Source organism: Triturus cristatus, chromosome 10, assembly GCF_964204655.1.
Source record: "Triturus cristatus chromosome 10, aTriCri1.1, whole genome shotgun sequence".
In the NCBI taxonomy this organism is placed as follows: domain Eukaryota; kingdom Metazoa; phylum Chordata; class Amphibia; order Caudata; family Salamandridae; genus Triturus; species Triturus cristatus.
The window spans coordinates 1231668090-1231687185 of record NC_140593.1 but is presented as its reverse complement, the minus strand read 5'-3'; the positions used below and the strand labels follow the sequence as shown (position 1 = coordinate 1231687185).

At 48.6% G+C, this 19096-nt stretch overlaps 1 protein-coding gene across 3 annotated transcripts in view; it reads left to right on the top strand.

Annotated features, from left to right (window-relative positions):
• The window catches only part of LOC146797156 (non-structural maintenance of chromosomes element 3 homolog), a 73326-nt gene that overhangs the window by 26240 nt on the left and 27990 nt on the right, over window positions 1–19096 (top strand). For all 3 annotated transcript variants that reach the window (XM_085629842.1, XM_085629841.1, XM_085629840.1), the window contains exons 2-5: window positions 1708–1815; window positions 11664–11771; window positions 11866–11929; window positions 12959–13038. In XM_085629842.1, coding sequence (XP_085485968.1) covers window positions 1717–1815; window positions 11664–11771; window positions 11866–11929; window positions 12959–13038 — 351 coding nt within the window. In that variant the 5' untranslated portion in view covers window positions 1708–1716. The remainder of the gene's footprint in view (window positions 1–1707; window positions 1816–11663; window positions 11772–11865; window positions 11930–12958; window positions 13039–19096) is intronic.

Genomic DNA, 19096 nt, shown 5'->3' with positions numbered 1-19096 from the left:
GCTTGTCTTTTTGAGAAAGGAATGCATTTCTTAATTACACACCAATACTAAATACTGCACAATTCAATCCAGTATACAAGGCAGTGATTCTAGTTGCAATTCTCCCTCGTGGTGCTGCACTCGCTGATTTCTCCTTTACTGATCTCACCAGGGCGACCCCATAATGGCTCGTAACTCCAGCGGTTAGGGCAGTATCGTGAATCCGGTGTAGGCCATTTACCCACAAGTCGAAAGTGTTCCCAGTTCACATTTATCAAGGTTTCTGTTCGTATATGGTGTCCTTGCTTATGTCGTTCACTGCAGATACCTTAAGGCTATAGTGGGTACTTTACCAATCCACTTACACTCAACTCACCCTGTATCACTTTCCCTATGTAAAATATTGTTTTGCATTGTTTTTCTGCAGATCTGCACCATACAAATGATCTGACACAGTGTGCCTTCTTTTTCTGTTGATGATGGAAGTCTGAGGACTATAATTGTCCCCCCTCATGTGATATCTTTTCGCCTGTGGTAGGGAGTTCATAATTCAGCAGCTATCTCGAAGCGTATGTTTGGTGGGACCTCCTTGGGGGACTTCTTTTCCCTCCCTGGGTTGCCCCTTTTCTAGGCCTGCTGCTCCCTTGAGCCCAACTTTGTCTGCACTGTGAGCCCTGCCCTGGGTCCTTCCTGAGCCCCTTGTTTTTCGAGCTAACAGCTTGAGTCCTTTGCCTCGTGCCTTCTGAACATTGTTACTAACTGACCAAGCAGTATCCATGTATGGGTGCTTCACAGCATGTGAATTATTTCTCTCGTAAGATTGCGTGACACCGCAGCTGTTCATTCCTTTCTGCTTTGCTCCTACCCTTCAGTACTTTCTTGGACTCGTCTGAGTGAAGTTTCAGGGCTGTTTTCAAAATGGCAGTGCAGTCTCGCTCATGCACACATTTCTTTGCTGTTTGGGCACGTCAAGAGTAGAACCTGTTTCATCTGTCTCTTCCTAATGCTCCCTCAACTATTGTGTTACTCTTGAAGCATAGTGCAAACCTGCTCCGCGCCATCAACCGATCCATCAAGCCAGCCCCTACTCTACACTTTTAGCTCTGGAGCATCCTGCCCGTTGGGTGGATATTTACATTTCTAATTGAATCCTGGATGGTAGACCCCTGGTTTGATATACTAGTGTTCTTGTTAATAGAAGTCTTTCCACTTTTCCTCATTTTTTTCTAGGTTTCCAGCTCCTTCTTCTCTTGTAGTTTTATAAGAATTTCTAAAAATGTATGATAAAGTGTTCATTCTCTGCGAGTTCAGTGTTTAGGTGCTGAAACTAATCTCGACTTCTACCCCCTCCCATCCACTATCCTCCAGTCCTTTCCCCACATCTGATTATTTCCTGCATGTTACCCGCTCCCCTCATTCACATGCTCTCTGCAACTCTCTTCTCCGGATCCTCTCTCCTTGTGTCATCTTTGTCTTTCGTCCCCCACTAGAGCCAGAGTCCTTCCACACACGATACCTGCAACCCGCCTGTGCTGGTGGGCAGAGAGACCTGGTTGCATTCACTGTTCCACAACAGCCCTGTAGCAGGATGAGTCGTGGGATGTGTCCAGGATTGTATTGTGTTGTCATATAGTCCACTTTGGAGCCCCCTGTTTTCTAATGTGCTGTGAGATTGTCTTAAACCTGGCTTTGGGACACAGTCTGACCGTTCACCATCTTTTATTGTAGGCAAGAGAGATGTCACAGCGGAAACGAGGGAGAGGGCGCCCAAGCCTGAACCACGCTGCCTCCGCCTCCCAGGTTCGTGCCTCCCAGGCACGTGCCTCCACCTCCCAGGTACGTACCTCAGCCTCCCAGGTACCTGCACATGCCTCTGCTTCCCAGGTACCTGCACATGCCTCCGCCTGCCATCTGCGTGCCTTGCCGCCTCCCAGGTACGTGCCTCGCCGCTTCCCAGGTACGTGCCTCGCCGCCTCCCAGGTACGTGCCTCGCCGCCTCCCAGGTACGTGCCTCGCCGCCTCCCAGGTACGTGCCTCGCCGCCTCCCAGGTACGTGCCTCGCCGCCTCCCAGGTGTACTGCTCTTCCTTGCTCCTGGGAGCACCTGTCCTTCATTGAGCTTTCTTGTCTGTCGAGGCAGGTGTGCACCAGTCAATCAGGGTATATAAAGCGCAGCATATCACCCGTGAGGGTCTCAAGGCGCTGGGGTTGCAAGTTGCTTCGTGGCCAGAAAGGAGAAAGCACTCAGGAGACCGGGGAAAGGAAGAGGGTACAGTAAAGAAGCATTTGCAGTGCAATAGGTCTCGCATTGCTGAATGTTTGAGCTATTATTATTACCAATGCCAATAGCTCAAACTTTAATAATGCGAGACCTATTGCATTGCAAATGGTTGTATTTGATGACATGCTTCTAACTACCAGGGAGTGAAAAGACTAAAGTTGGCAGGCGGTTCCGTGAAGACTACATGTCCAGCAATCAAATTACAAAAGAATGCTTTTTCCAGCAAACTACTGTTACAGCAACCTAATCACTTTACCGAAGGGTGGAGGGGTCTAGAAGGTGGAGACCTCGGTCTATTGTATACGTTGCCTATGTCTTAAAACGTCTCTGGGAATTAGCATTTGAGGTATGCAGCGCCAGCGTTTCAGCTCTCAACTCTTTGAAGCTGCAGGCAGGCGGCCCCTTTCGTTTGGAACAGATGAAATGCCGTGGCCTCTCTACCAGGACACATCAATCATGCACACTGCAGACACGAGATGACCATGAGCATTTAGAGAATACAGTACACTGCAACCTAGCCTGGTTAATTCAAGCTGCAGGTTAGTTGGGTGCTCCAAGAGGCTGGTTTTGGTTCACCTGGTTGCGTTGGTTACAAGGCAGAGACCACTGTGGTTATAAAGCGGGGTAAAGGCCACGGTTCTCCATTCCGCTGCTGTCTGGAATGAGAAGTCCTCATCTCAGACTTGGGCCGCGAGAGAGGCGGTGGGCGGGGCTCAGGCTGCTCGGAGATGGATGGCTGAGAGGGTTATAAGGGAAAGCCTGAGAGCAGCTGCTGCGGATATCACTTCAGCAGCAGTGTGGGCAAAGTAGTGGAAGCAGAGAGGGAGGTGCGGGGCTGAGAAAGTCCGGCTCAATGCTGACGACTGATCTGCTGCTTGTGGCCCGAGGGCGCCGGGCTCTGACTGCAGAGGGATGCGGAGGATGAACTAGGCGTCCTGCCCCGGCCGCAGCATGAGAACGCTCCTGGCGCAGTGCGGGCATAGGGCGGAGTCCGCGCCGCATGAGGTGCAGGGGTGATGCGTTCCGGCCGGCCCTGAAGCCCCACGGTGGGCTCTGCAGCCGTTGCCGCCTGCGGTCATTCATTGCAGCCGAGACATGCGAAAGGCATGCTCCCTGAACTACTGCCAAGCGAGGGGCCATGTAAAAGTCAAGTACCGAGACCTCGTCCATTTACCCGAGCCTGTCCGTGGACAGCCGGGACTTGAACTTTGCCAAGGCGTCTACCTCGGGCAAGGATTTTGGTTGCGGCTTAAAGGTGGGCGCATTTTATGAGACCGCCGGATCACGCACGCACAACCAGGCAGGGGCTTGTGTAACCAGTGGTGTGTGTGCACCACAGAGGAGCGGGGACGAGGGAGCCTGTATGTGCTGCGCTGATGCGCGTAATAGACACCGGTGGTAATGGGTGGAGCAAAGGCGGGACATGCACCCGCCTTGGCCCAATTGTGTGCTATATTTGTTTTTTAAAAAGCACGCTAAAGCCAATTGCAGGCTGCGAAAGCTAAACCACATGCACAAGCGTGTGGTCTGCTTTCTGAAGCTCGTACAAGAGGTCTCGCGCTGCGCCAGCAGTGCTACGCACTGCAACGCTTAGGCGCGAGACCTAAAAATCAGGCAAAAACTGGATGGAAGCAGAGCGGTGCAGCAGCTCAGGAGAGCTGGGCCAGTGACTATGAGCTTAAGTCAGTGCAGCACACACCTCTTGTCATTTTTGTTTTTTCGACATTTGTTTAAATTATAGTCTCTAGAAATCCTTGTATTTGGCATCATTGAAAGCAAAAAGCTGCATGTTCCTTATATCGTCTGTTAAATTGGTCTCTGTGGATAAATAAATCTCTGTATGCAGGCCTTGGGCACAAGGATGTTGAATTCTATATACACAGCCATGTATCCTGAAACTAAATGTGTCCAGAACAGTTCTCGAGTTCGATGTGCGGTGGCCCTGCATTTAAAGGTGTTTAGAATCTGTTTAACCTTCACTGTCCTGGTGAAGTATAACCAATAAGCAGTTTCTACTCCTCCCCCTGGGATAGCATCTTCCCCATAAAGCTGATGGACGCTTCCCATCTATCTTGAACTAGATCTCATATCATGCCCTGACAATCACACAGATTGTGAATCTGGGACCACCCCAAGCAGCAGAAACACCCTTCCCCCTGTCTATTAATCCGCTGTTTTCAGCAGACGATGAAGACTGTACCCACCGGCCATCTTGTACCGGCAGGAAGTGTCCTCTCGTCACTTTGATTCTCGTTTAATGCCCCTGTGCCTGGAACTGTAAATGAACGTGTGTGTAGTAATATATAAATGTGTAATTGCGTCATCTGCTGCACAATGGCGTTAATTTGTACAAAGCAGCTGTACGTGGTGTTCACTGCTTCAGTATTACGTTCGCACGTTCTTTCCATCAGGCCTCTGCTTCTGTCACGTGTCCCTTCGCTGGATACCACACGCTCCTATGCTCTGTTAAGTGCCTGGTGATATGCACCAAGCGCTTTGCTCATTCGTGAAGCTAAGAGTGTGGCGCATTATCATGTATTTAAAATGGGCATTGCATCCGATCAGTGGCCACCTCGGTGCACCAGGCGGGGTCATCGGCAATGATGTCCAGTGCCTTTGCAGTCCTATACACAATGCGATCTCGCACTTAGGAAAGAAAATCCGCAATAAGGCCTCCCAGCTGAGCATGGACTGCCCTTTAACCATCCGCATCGAAGATGGTATTTCTGCAGCTTTCCAGTCCTCACAGTAGACCCATTTATTTACACCCGTTTCAATTTCAGAACCGTACCAGAGTCAACCAAAGAAACGTTTTTCATTTCCTAGGCTGAAGCACAGAGGGTAGCTGCTCCGAGGTACCTGGAGAGTCCTTGTGTACACCTCCTTTCTACGCGGCTCTGGGGGCTCATTCCGGTCAATAGGCAGTTGTCACCAGTCGACGTTCCCCACCGTCTCCCCTGTCTCCGGTGTCATGGAGCCCCTTGCAGTGTGGCTCACTAGGGAAGCCTTTATACAGAGTTTCCACGGGAGGGCGGCTTGCAAGATGCGAGGCCAATCTGATAATGTACCTTAAATATCCGCAGGGAAAGGCTCTTTTTAAAGCCATGTGTTATTGTTATAGAATCTTTTCAATAAAGGCCGTTGTTATCTGCATTCTTTTGTTAAACTCTATTCTCCTAGAAGGAGTTTAGGGTCAGCTGCAGCTCTTCTGGCCTGCATTCCTGTTGTGAAAAGAGCACACATCGAGGGGATGCGCCTTCAGCTTTTTAGCATCCAAGATGTGGAATTCCCCCCGCCGCCCCCCCCCCCCCCCCCCCCCCCCCCTCAGACAGGAAAAAACGGAAATATAATTTCGTAAAAACTTAACCTGGCTGTTCAGCTCGATCTGACTGAGGCTGCTTGTGCTTGCTTGTGCTTGGTTGCGCTTGGTTGCTTGGATCTGTATTCAGGAGCGAAACCTTAGAGCTGGGACCCTTTGTTAGAAGAAACGAGGGCTCTATAAATTGCATTCTTCTTGGACTCTGAAGGTGTTGGAAAAGCAGGTTCTTGCGGACTCTGGTCATGGAGGGTTCAGTCTGGTTTTCCTTTGGGAAGGAAGACGGGGGGGGGGGGGGAGGCAGGAACCACTGCATTCCGACCTCACTGCGGGGACCGCACAGGGGTCCGTCGGGCAATGCTGGATGGCAGAGTGGTGGTGAGTAATCCGCTTCTTCTCATGGTGGTCGGACTGGAGCTGTCTCCATGTTCATGGAGGGTCACGCAGTTACATTCTTCTTTTGGGGGTCGAATGAGAGCGTTGCTGTCCACCCTCCGTGATTCTAGGTTGTGCTGGCAGCCGTCACAAGTCTTTGATCTCAACAGCACTTTGCAGGCCACAGCTTTTTAGGACAAGCAGTGGAACATCTCCACCCGGATTGCTGGTCTCCATGAAGGCGAACCTCCCACCTTTCTGGTTCCTCAGTCCAGGAATATTTTTCCCACTAATTTATGGGAGGTAGCTTAGCTATCCTACCTGAGTGCAGCTCCACGGAGCTTCAAGTCAAACAAGTATTGGCAGTTCCAATACATTCACCACACTCATCTCTCCCCTGACTGTATTCAGCGCATGTCCCCGGTGCTTTCCCCGGAATGTACCCGGTATAAGTTGCAGAATGCAGAGTTCCTAAACATGGTGAGGGCATGCGCACCATTATCACTGGTGTGCAAAGAAGACACCACAACTGTGGTGTAGTTTTCTACAAACCCTCTCACTCCCACCACCGAATCAGGCCTATTGGGATTACGACGCAGGGCGAATGGAGACAAACGCTTGCACCGTTTTATTGACCTGGCCTCCATCCTATTTTAAGGCAAGCCCAAGGAGATGATGGACGGAGCGCTGAAACTTTTCAGACACTCACAGATCTGGGTTGAATCCATCATCATTCTTTAGCTCACTTCGCCACTTCAGTTCAGACCCAGCTATATGCAAATCAGTCTTGACCCTGTGCCTCACGGGAACAGTCCAGCCCGAACTGCAAAGCCAGGTCTTCCCTGAACCGGAAACAAGCATCCTGGGACCGGTTTCTGGGTAACACCGTTCATCAGCCAGGCTAGCTTGAATCCATTCTGTTTAAGCGAAACATAGCCATTGCTTAGAAATCTCCTGCTCCTCTGGAGATTTGAGGATGGCTTCGCGTGCTGCTGACATGGACCAGAGCCGAGGCGCACTCTAGAACTACTCCAAATGAGAGGCGATTCTCGCACGGGGTTGAATGTTGGGAGATTTATCTGATTGCAGTTGATGCCAAAACCGATAAATGACCACCTTGAACGCACAGCACACCGCATACACTCAACCGGCAGGCGACACCATAACGACCATTCTGTCATTCCTCTCCACAATGCTCCTTCACTATGACGGCACTCTCACGCATTCCCCGTGACGGCCCACCCCCTGCGCACGACTGTACAGCCCATCCCAGCAACCCAGTCACTCCTTTTCTCCTCTCCCTGTGACCTGCTTGGCGACTACCAGACCCGCATATTTGACTTCTCCATGTAGTAGGACACATTCTCGTTTACATGTACCGGTCTCTGCTGTGAATGTGTGCTGACTGCACTTCATAAACTGTTATTCATTGACCTCCGAGCTCTCAAATTGTTGACATTTTTGTTCTTTTCTTTCTCCTTTTCTCTTCCTCCCTTCTCCTTTTTCTCCTCCCTCCCCAGTCTCTTCATAAAGTTGAAGGCCACACAGTACATCCTGTTTTTAACATCACAAATCGTACATTGGTATTTGACATGTCAATATGTACCTCGATGCCTTAATGTATATATCTTATGTTGAGAGCTCCACTCTCAATCGCTGCAATTTGCATATTGTCGTGTTAATAAAAACATGTTTTTTTAAGTATTGGCAGTTCCAGTAGGTCTGGTGTTAAAGGGATGTTGTATGGTAATGTGAAGCATTAAGTAAATGGCCTGGGAAGCGATATTTATTTGTGTGGAAGCAAAGAACTGTAGAATGATATCAGTGTAGGTTAAACCGTCATGTGACAGTTGCACTGTCAAGCCAGACCTAAAAATCCATGTACGTTAATGACTGCCCTTCTCCCATCTATGCCGCTGCCAGAGAAAAACACCACAAATGAACTGGTTAGTTGTAGTTACCCAAGATACTTTAATAGCATTTGTGAGGACATGGGTGTATTATATGGTGTGGTTGTGCGACCTCACCATGTAAGACACTTACTTTTGAACACTTGGGTTTTGTCGTAAAGCCCTCCACTCGACCGTGGGTAGCTGTGGCTCTGAACAGTGATGCTTACACAGAGGAACAAACGCTGAGCAATTAAACTCCAGCAAAACAACTGAAGACATTGACAAGACACCAAAGAAACCAGACCTCAGTTCATAAAAATAGACTGTATGTTTAGATATTTTTACACACTATAACGAAAAGGATCCACCAGAGGGTTCTGGAGATATCATATTTACAAGGTATAATACATGAGGTTAGTTCACTCCACTGCGAACAAGCATTGGTACATTCCACCAATGTGACACTTAGAAACTTTTTAACCAAGAGTTCAGGCTAGCTGTAATGTGGTTACTTGGAATCATTTTAGTTGGCCAACTTTAGTAGGGCGCCAGTCAGGAGGAACCAGCAAGGTCCTCAAACTGTTACCTCAACAGAAAAAGCAGTCTTCAGTCAGTTCTAGTCACTTTTATCCTTTGCAGGCTTTTCTGCGGAAGTGGTCCTGATGCAAGGGATGAAGGATGCTGCAGATGTGATGCGGTTGGGGGTCTTGCAACTACTCCTCAGTCCACGAAATGAGTGAGGTGATCTTGGTCAAAGAGTTAACATTCCTCGAAGTTCTTTCGGTGCTGGCAGAAGTCCAGTCATTACTGGACTACTGATCGCCCAGTATTGTGGTCAAACGCCAATCCCTTCTGGTTTGATAACTCATTCTTGGGGGGACGGCAGCAGTTGGCAGTAGCTTGAAGACTTTGGGCTACCAACTTACCCCAGCAGGCTTATCAGCTATTGTGCCCCTGTGTTGTGAACAGAAGGCCAACTCACTGACCTTTGGAGTCGCTTCGCTTTGGCTGGGCTCTGGTGACGGCTTCTCGTTGAGCAGGAAACGGCAGGCACAATCCCTCTTGTTTGCAAGCGAGTGGTTCAGTAGGTGCAGTCCACGCCGGTGCAGCCTCTTTGAAGGACTGCCCTGCTGCACCGTGGAACCAGCAGTCCTTCCTCCAGTCAAGTCGAAATCTGAGTTCGGGGTGCCTTGAGTGCCCTACTTATGCTCAGAAAATGCCCTCCCACTTTACAACTACTTAGTGTGGTATCTGGGCATCCTAGGACGCACCATTCTGCCCCTTCCAATATGGCTGAACCTTCTTCTGGCATATGGAACTCCCTAGCCCAACCCAGAGGTATGGCTACCAAAGGGGCTACACACCCCTGGAAAACCGGTTTGGCAACTGGTTTCCTCTCTCCTGTCCCAAGTGCCGGCCTGTGTGTCTGAACAATGGAGCATCCCCTCTTTCATGTGTTACCCATTTGCCCTTCAAAGGTGGATTCCTCCTTTTTAAGCTTGCGCTTTGGACGATAACCTGTGTGGCTTCCTACAGGAGGGAAGGGACAGGATGAGGAGCAGGCCCCTATTGTATCCTCTCCTAGGAGTTGTTAGCATATCTCCCCGGAAGAGCTGAAAACTGTCTGGCTACAGGGTCCTGTGGGCGACAAGTATGGGCACATGGAACTAAAGGCAGCACAGTGGCAACTTTGCTAAAGTTGCACACTGCAACTTGTTACATAAATTTTGACCTGAGAATGAAGTCTAACCAGCACTAAACTAAACCTATGAATCCACAGGTGTGGCCCAAAACATGTTCTTTACGGCTGAGGTCAAAAAGATTTCGTGTTTGTTTTGTCCACTGGACGAGAAGTCCTATACATCAATATGGATGGTCCGAATGTTTCTCATTGTTGAGAATGCAGAACCCTTTATTGTTAGGGTGAGCAGTTTAAATAATGCGCACAGATACGCCTTACCCCACTTGTGGCGTTGCTGGGCTACACGGAAAACATAGAAGCATCTACTAGGCCATTTTTATCACTTGGACTGTTGTTGACCAAGCGTAAAGTAACGTGTAGATGGGGATGTGGCAGGGCCACTAAGTTTAAGGAATGGTTGCAGGACTTAGTCTATTGTCAGGAGCAACAAACCACATATTGCTACCCTCAGCCTCCAGGCCCAACGACATATGGGGACCCCTGAAGACATACCTATTACTTGCCCCTCAAGAAGCCGGCAGGCAAAAGGACCCTTGCGCACAACATTATAACACTACCTAACACTCCCTATGAGATGCCAAACTGCAGGGAACCGTGGGATACCAGCAGGTCAGTGACTCGCATGGGGCATAAAATGTTTTTTTAAACTTTAGTTGAGCTCGGTGTGCGAACGATGAGACCTTCCCAGATGCGCTCTTGTTGTATGGAAGAGCTGTACACCGCTAAGTTGGAAACGCTGTGCAATGTTTCTGTTGATGGATATGAAAATGCCAATAGAAAGAAGTAAAAAAAAAAAAAGGTTCCCGGTTGTTTTTTAAATACAATTGGAAACTATTGCAATTTGGTCAAATAAAAAGGATGAAAGTTATAGGCAGTTTTGTTAAACTGTCATGTACATTTTTTAAGGGCAACTTTAAATACCATTTCTCTACTACACCATTTAATTAAATGAGAGTATATGAGAAAATATGGCACAATTCATGCAAACCATTAGGCCAGTATATAAATAAAATAAATTATTCACAAAAATGCAGACACATTTCTCTGACCTTCCACTGGTGCTCATTTGCAACTTTCAGAAGTTCTCAGGTGTTTACAGACTTAGGCTTGGAAACCATTCTCGTACCAAATATGGTTTAATTCTTTTTTTCACAAAAGCGCAAATGTTCATGTATATTTGCTCCTGTGAAAACCTTCAGAGAAGTGTAAATTCACGGTGAAGCTCCTTTCCCATCACCCCTTCCGTATTTTTAGGAGGGGGTCATTTTTTCCCACATTAGAAACTTTTTTTACTCCTGCACTTTTCAGGCGTAAATTTTCACTCTTTTCCAGGATGAGAATGGGTTCAAAAGGATTTTGTAAACTGCATTAAACGTAAGTTTGCAGATGTGCACAAACTCTGGGTATTCACACCTGGAACTACCACTTCCCTCCTTCCTCTATCCTGTGTGAGTAGACTCGCGCATAGGAAACTCTTCGTGTGCATTAATCCTTTTATCAGTGCAAAAGCAACATCTGCTCGTGTAAGCCAGGCTTTCACTCATAATTAGTTTTGACATACTGACTGTGACCAGAGCTTGCAGAGTTCGTCTAGTTGTAACCCGCGAGCCAGCGATTGATCTTGCGCTTGGTGCATGCTCACAATTGTGGGATGCAATGAAATTAAGGCACTATGAGATGGAGTGATTTGCCCAGGAATCGTACAGTGTGCTTAAGCTGAAAAGGTCAGACTGTGAGTGGTCTTGTTGATTCTCAGTTGGCAACCTAGACACTGGAGTGCAAATATCTCAGTTTATTTAACATTTTGTGAACTCAAGTGTACTAATTTGCCACCTCACTGCATGACATCAAATGGGCCACGTGGAATTTTATACAGGGTAAGTAGATTTTAGGAGCATTCCATCCCTTAGACAAGTAGATGTATAAAATCACACTCTTGTATGAAGCGGTCTTAAACCTTTGATGCAACGTACATTTAGACAGACCTCTGCCATCTGCCTAGGAGCTAGCTAGCTCACTCACTCACTCATTCACTAACTCATTCTTATTGAGGTATGCCATGGAGTGTGCTGCTAAACACTTTTTCAGCAACTTCTCTTTGTATGTGATCTTCTTCCAGGGAAAAGATGTGGACATGGATGATGACGTTTCTCTGACCCAAACCCAGACTCCTACACAGGTGCAGCGCAACCTGGAGAAGCGTTCGCCAGAGCTGGTGGCTCGCAAGGTGAGGGGCTTTTGTGAGGTTGGGGTGTTGTCCCTCTTAGGATAAGTACACTCAAGTCCTGCTTCTCATCCTCTCCCCTCCTGGTCTCCCTCAGGTGGCTGAGGTCGTGCAGTACCTGCTGGTGAAGGATCAGAAGAAAATGCCCATCAAACGTGCAGGTAGGTCTGTGTGGTCCACGGCTCTCAGTGGTTAGGTTGCAGGGGTGTGTCTCTCTTCAGATGTGGCTGGGTGAACTGGCTGATAGGCATGTGGCCTGCATGTCATAGTGTGAGTTCAACTAGTGGAAGAACTGTGTCCAAAAGTAGTGATGGGGAAGGCAAGGTTTTGAAGGTTTGGAAGTGATGTGTGGCCTGAGTTGTGCTGAAGGTGAGGCATGTGCGATGAAGGTAGGGATGTGAGCTGTTGGGAAAGTAGCTTTAAAGTGTCTTTAGAGGGAAAGGATTGTGAAGTGCAGTTAGTTTTGTTTAATATCCTGCTGGGTTAGCGTCCTGTTGGAGATATATTTGTAGAGGAAGTGTGTGGTAGAGGGTGTAAAACCCTGATACGACTAGGCGTCCATGCCCTTTTCTGCTGGGGAAAGAGACTGTCTGATGGTACTGTACAGCCCAGGTTTTGCTTGGGGCAGGAGTTGTGACCGGAAAGTTGATCTTTGAGGGCAGAGGTGTTAAGGTGTATTTAGACTGCAGCGGTCCAAGTTGGAGGGTTAGCTTGTGAGTAGGACTGTGCAGAGTTGTGTGCTGCTACATATGATGACTCGCTGGAATGCTGAGCTGTATCTTGATGTGCGTAGAGGGTGTGAACAGTACTTGGCTTTGTCAGGCATTTCCATTCTAGGGGTAATTAAATGGTGTAACTGCTTCCACGTCATTCAGAGGATGACTTTGGTGGGACTGTGAAATACCTAAGGTGATTGGCTTTATCCCTTCTAGCCTTTCAGAGTTATTGTTTTTTTGTGGAGATTTTCTATCTACCAAATAAGACATTCTGTAAAGTGGCAGTATGGAAATGAAGATGTGGTTAGATTAGTTACTGGATGTGGCAGCTTGTAGACGTCTCTGCATGTTGCGACTAGCGTGTGGTGGAATAGTGCCTGGAAACTTGTATTTCCCATCCCAAATGTTAAGTGGCTTCACTGTGCTATCCACCTTCATAACACCCTAGCACTTGTTGGTCAATCTCTCCTGCAGACATTATCAAGAACGTGGTGAAAGAATACAAGGACGTCTACTCTGAGATCGTCAACCAGGCTGGGAAGACGCTTCAGAAGGTTGGTGGGCTCCCTTCGTGTTGTTTCCTGTGTGTGGTGGCAGCAAGGGGACTTTTGAGGTTGCTGGTGTTCTGGGGGCAGTCGGGTCCTGTGAAAGTTGTGGATGAGCAGGACATAAGGGCTCCTTGCCGGTAAGGATCGTCAGTAACTTGTGCCAAATCCAGTGCAGTGCAAGCTTTGTCCTGTCTGTGGCCTTCAATTTTTTTTGTGCTCCATATGGAGTGAGCTTTGAGTCTAACAGGGTGGTGTGGTCACCCTCAGCTATTCTAAAATGTCCTGGTTTTTGAGACCGAATGTAGAAGTAGGTGGAAATGATCTAGGAGTTATCCTCACACATTAAAGTAATTGAATATCAAAAGTTTATATATTTTTTTTTTTAGGTAGGCATACAATCAGTAATTTGTGGTTAATGATGTGTAATCATGGGCTTTTCCCAGAAATGAAAAACTCCCCACACAGGCCCGACAGGGATGTAGGTTGTCTCAATGGTGCCACTTGTAGCCCATCTTCTCATGAAGGGCTATCTGCAAGACCTTCTCATACGGTTCCTACTAATTCCGTAAGACTGTGCGTTTTGGCAACATAAGCATCAACACTATGGAGACTACGTCCACTCCTACCATCAGAATATTTTGATCTAGTTCCTGGCTAGCTCACAGTGCACCATCTGGACCCCTAAACCTCGCAGGGTACCTGATGGTGTCTGCAACCTCAGACCACGACAACCTTAATTCCCCCATCGAAATAGTGGAATCAGATCTTCCCTTTCGTTGTTATCTTAAACCTGCCCAAAGGGTGGTACAAGGAATACACAAATAGGCATTTCAAACATTTATTGAAGCAATTGGATTAATGTGTTCAATACGTTCGCTGTAATGATTAATAGAAGGAAACGGAGCATTGTAAACAGCATTACAAGAATGGTGAAAAATATTCAACCGTTATAATCGTTGTGTTAGTTATGTGGATACGTGTAATTGTACTCGTACATAGCACGGCCTATCCTGGAGCGCATGGAGTGAATGTGGGTTTGCCAGGTACCTTGGAGTGCTCTAACTCCCTGTAGGAAGGTGGATATCTGACTATGGTTACCCCCAACTTTTTGCCTAGTGTCTAGCTGGTTTTTCGACTTGGGCTGAGATCCTGAATGGCAGGATCTCAGGCCAACTATCTGCTCTCTTTAAAATGGACTCCATGTACCCTAGGTGCATAACCCATTGGAACTGGATCACCCTGTGAGCCCCTGTACAAGTGTACACTAGGTACCCAGGGCATTGGTGTATCCAAGGCCTACCAGGGGCTGAAGCATGTATTGTGCCACCCCTGGCCTGGCCTAGCAATTTGACACAACTGGCTGATCACTCAGCTGGGGTAAGTTGGTGTATCCACCTCTTACTTGGGTGTAGTATACCTATACCTAACGTTAAATGGGACATGGGACTAACATTGATGGCAAACAGAACAGTCATCCCATGGCAGAGGTATGTCTCAGCTGGGGAGGTGTCACTGGCCCTAAGAGGGTGGCAGTGTCCCCAACCTTGCCTGTAGACTGCTTACTGGGGAATGACTTAGAACTCACAGCTTGGGCTGGAGTTGAACAGCTTGGGCTGGAGTTGAACAAAACACCCATTCTAAAATGGTAGGCCTTTCACAAAAGGGTAGTGGGGTTGTGCCAGCCACAACCCCTGTCCAAATAGATTTCCTCCCTGAAAAGGTTGGAAGGGCAGTGGTAGCCACCGCCCAGGCGAAGACAGACTTCCCTGTAGAGACTGGCAGAGCTGTGACAGTCACAGCTCAAACACAAACTGAGTGCCCCCCTGAAAAGGTTGGCAGGACTGTAATGGTCTCAGTCCATACTCAGACTGACTTAGATGTAGTGAAGCCTGAAACTATGGATCACTCCACACAAACAGAGAGTAGTGGGGAGGAAGAAAAGTCTCCCTCTCCCCAGACATTAGGAAAAGGTCAGCCTCCCCAGGGATCTGACCCCACCCCTTGTGAAGGAACTGCCCCAGAGGCAGCCAGGCCTGGCCTGGCAGAGCCTCTGATGTCAGTGGACCTTTCCAAGGTGGGACCCAGTCTGGTGCAGGCAGCCTGCCTCTCTCTACCCTGCCTCAGTCAGCCCAGGGCTGCAGAGGTCAGGGAGGCCAGTGGACCCCAAGAGGGCCCCTGTCCACAAGAACCCCCCCATCAAAAGATTGAGGATTGCCTGGCTAGTAGCCCTAGCCAGGTGATGGTTAAACACATTCCTGAGGGATCCCCTTTACAGGTAGTTAGGGACCTCCCCCAGAGGGATTCTGTTGGGCACAGGCAAACATGGGACCTTAGGGCCCCAAACCTGACCTGTCCCTCCAGTAAGCCCACAAAAGGGACCCAGCCTCCAGCTAGCCAGAGGCTGACCCTGAGAGCACAGTGCAACTCAGTTAAGAAAAGAAAGGCATCCATGGTGGAGGATGATTGGAGGAAGCTGAGGCCTCACTTTGAGGACACTCACTTCAGTACTCCATCTCAACACCAGCCTTTTACTTTGCAAAGACATACCAAAGGTAGAGATTCCCTATGGTGGAGACCCTATGATACTTTTAGAGTGAGGGATTGCTTAGTGGACCATGAGACAGGGGGTAACCATGCCAGTGCTGGTTCTTCCTTATATGGCCACTTAGGCAATATAATCTTACCTGGTCAAGGTCAGCCTTATCTCCCTTCGTTTGGGGGGGGTTGTGTAGGAAGGTGGATATCTGACTATGGTTACCCCCAACTTTTTGCCTAGTGTCTAGCTGGTTTTTCGACTTAGTTGGCCTGAGATCCTGAATGGCAGGATCTCAGGCCAACTATCTGCTCTCTCTTTAAAATGGACTCCATGTACCCTAGGTGCATAACCCATTCGAACTGGATCACCCTGTGAGCCCCTGTACCAGTGTACACTAGGTACCCAGGGCATTGGTGTATCCAAGGCCTACCAGGGGCTGAAGCATGTATTGTGCCACCCCTGGCCTGGCCTAGCAATTTGACACAACTGGCTGATCACTCAGCTGGGGTAAGTTGGTGTATCCACCTCTTACTTAGGTGTAGTATACCTATACCTAACCTTAAATGGTACACATGTTAACCTATAAGTCACTCCTATGGCAGGCCTTAACAATCCTGAAGGCAGAGTGCTTGGTTTCATGTGAGATGGCGCTCTGGCATGAGCTGAGCCTGTCTGCAGTGGTCGGAACAACTTCCTTCTACCGTTTCCAGATATCGCCATACCATATACTCTTAAGTGCATTATGAACCTCGCGGTTAAATGCTAACTTTGGTTTGGCTTTATCAAAACATGTCGAGTAAGGTGTCATACGAATTGGAATACTAACCCCTCTCCAATTCTGGCGACGGGGTTAGCATTCCACCCTTCTAGAGGGACACGACATGTACAGAACCTGAACCCCGGGTAAAATCAGACATAGCCTCAGCTCCACAAAATGGACGCTGCCACCACAGACACAAGTCTGCCCTCCTGCTGCTGGGAGTCCTTCCAGCTTGGGAGACGTGGACAAAGGGTTTCCTGCCAGGGGAGGTGCGTGCACCACCCCAGACAGGATTTTGTGTATTGGTCAGGTAGGGCTTGAATGGAATCAGACATGCCTGAGGCTCACAAGGAGCCTCGGTGCATATGCCAGTTCAAACCGGTCCTGGGGCACACCAGCCCCAGACCTGGGGCGAGCTGGACAAAGGATTGGGGGTGTAACGACCCCCCTTCCTGGTCCCACCCTTAGGGAGGGACCTAGCAGGTAGTCCGGCCCCTAGAATCCGCTTAAAGGTAGGAGCTGTGTCCTAAGACTTCAGACATCCTGGAATCAACTTAACAATAAGAAGACGGGAACTTCGATGTTCTGCTGCACAGAAGACTGAAGGAAATCTCCCCTATGGTCAGGGAGTGACCATCTTGCTCACGCAAGCACCAACCAGCGAATCGACGTCTGCTTTGCCGCCGCCTCAGCCGGAGCCCGAGCCCAGAGACTGACAAGAACTGGACCTCCAGACCTCTCACAGCCCGATCCACAGTCCCTGAAAAGAAGGAACCCGTGGAGGCACCGAGACACGTGGAGCCAGCCATCTTGGAAGACACTCGACAAGCTGCAAGCGCGACAACAGAGGCTCCCTCCAAGTTGTGCTTTGGGTCCTGAGAAGCCCAACATCCGAGCAGCATCTGCACCAAAGGTGAGCCCTCCAGCATCTCCACGATCTGCGTGGGGCCCCTCTGCACTTTGCGACTCGACGCGCTGGCCCGTTGGCTAGTGGCCATTTTGGCGAACCTATTTGAAAACTACGACGCTGGTCTGGTTGCTCCAGACTGGCCCTTGCTTCCCTCCAAAGGAGCAGCCCCTCTGACCTTGCTGGTCAGAGCTATCAGCTTTCTTCAATTCCTGCGACTCCTGCTTTTGCCAAGGCTTGTTTGCTTCTTTTGAGTCGCCGACACCGCCGACAGCGAGAGCCTGCGTGGGACAGCTCGTGAACCGACTCCTGGACGTCGTCTACCTTCAGGGACCACGTGGCTGCAGAGACAAGCTACACCTCTTCACCTGTTTGCACCCGACATCACCTGGTACCTACCTTGTGCCACGTCCGTCACTGGCTAGTGACTGTGAACACTGTCCCCTCTGCTTACAGGTCTTCTACAACTCCGATCCACCCTTGGATCCACCGCATCTCTTCTGGACCGGCCGCCTGCAGCATCTTTGTCATCAGGCTCCATTGAACAGATAGACGAAACCCGACGCACTTCGAGACCTATGCACCCGCTTCCTGTGGGTGAGGTAAAGCTGGCACTCCGGTGCACAAGTGTAGAGTAACATCTCTAATGTCTAGGTTTTAAGTCTTAAGTTCGTAGTCCATCCAGAAGACCCTTCTAGCAGTAACATTTGAACTTTTACGCACCCCTTGAAAACCTATGGGAGCCCGCGTGTAACTTTCCTCACTGCACACGCGACCCGTGGACCTCCTGGTCAATAACTGAAGTTAGCTCCTTGTAGGCCCAGCGATTCTAGAGGCCCTAGGCCTTTTTCCTTTCCTAGTCGTGGTATTTATACCACTATTTTAGTATATGGTTTGAGCGGCCACCAGGGCCTATCCATATAAAGTGCAACTTCTGTATATTGTAATACTTTCTTGTTTAACGATTTGTGCTCCTGTGCTCATAAAGAGTCTAGGGGATACTTTGAGTAATAAATACATATATATTTTGAATATATATCTTTGTGGTGTCCTTTCATTGGTATAAAGGGGGGTTACATATGGTAAAACAGCTTGCTTCACATGCCTAAACGAGTTTAGCCTGAAAGACTGCTTAGCCTACGCTACCACTAGGACAGCTGGTCCGAAAAGGTTGACTTACAACCACACCATAAGGGTTGCTTGGCATGGTACAAGGTGGTCACTTTAACTAGTGAACATCATATACCAGGCCAACTTCTCACACTCCCCATTTATCTATGTGCGTGTTTCATCGAGAAACCAGCCTGATGTAGAACAGGCCGCCGTCCTCCGCAAGATAGTGATACCATGCAGCTGGGCTAGAATTCAGGCACAAGGCGACTGTGACCATTCATGGAAATGCTTCTGTTCTGAACAAAGGCTAGGGGCAGTTTGTATAATAAAGCCGGACCCGTTCACACTGGGCCCGAGTTCAGATCCTGCTGCCATTGTTGATTCTACCATTTCAGAGCTGTATCCAGACAGACCATATATGCAAGGGCAGTTTGCTCAGTGTAATTGTTCCGTGGACAGAATGTCTAATGAGATTAAATTTATTTGTAATCAAAACGCTTACACTATCACTCGCAAGCACACATGGAATGTGTGCCAAACGTCCTCGTCTCAAAACATGTCAACTTAAACGTAAAAATGTAAAAAATGGAGCGTTTGTGCACAAACCCTGTTAACTCACGACAAAATTAAAGGAGCGTGATCCTAGTTCATGTGCAACCATGATGTTTTCTTGGACGCTTTCTTAAGGTTAAATCTGCCTGATTTATCACCCTAATAATACTTTCTCCCAAAGGCGTTCTAAGGTTAT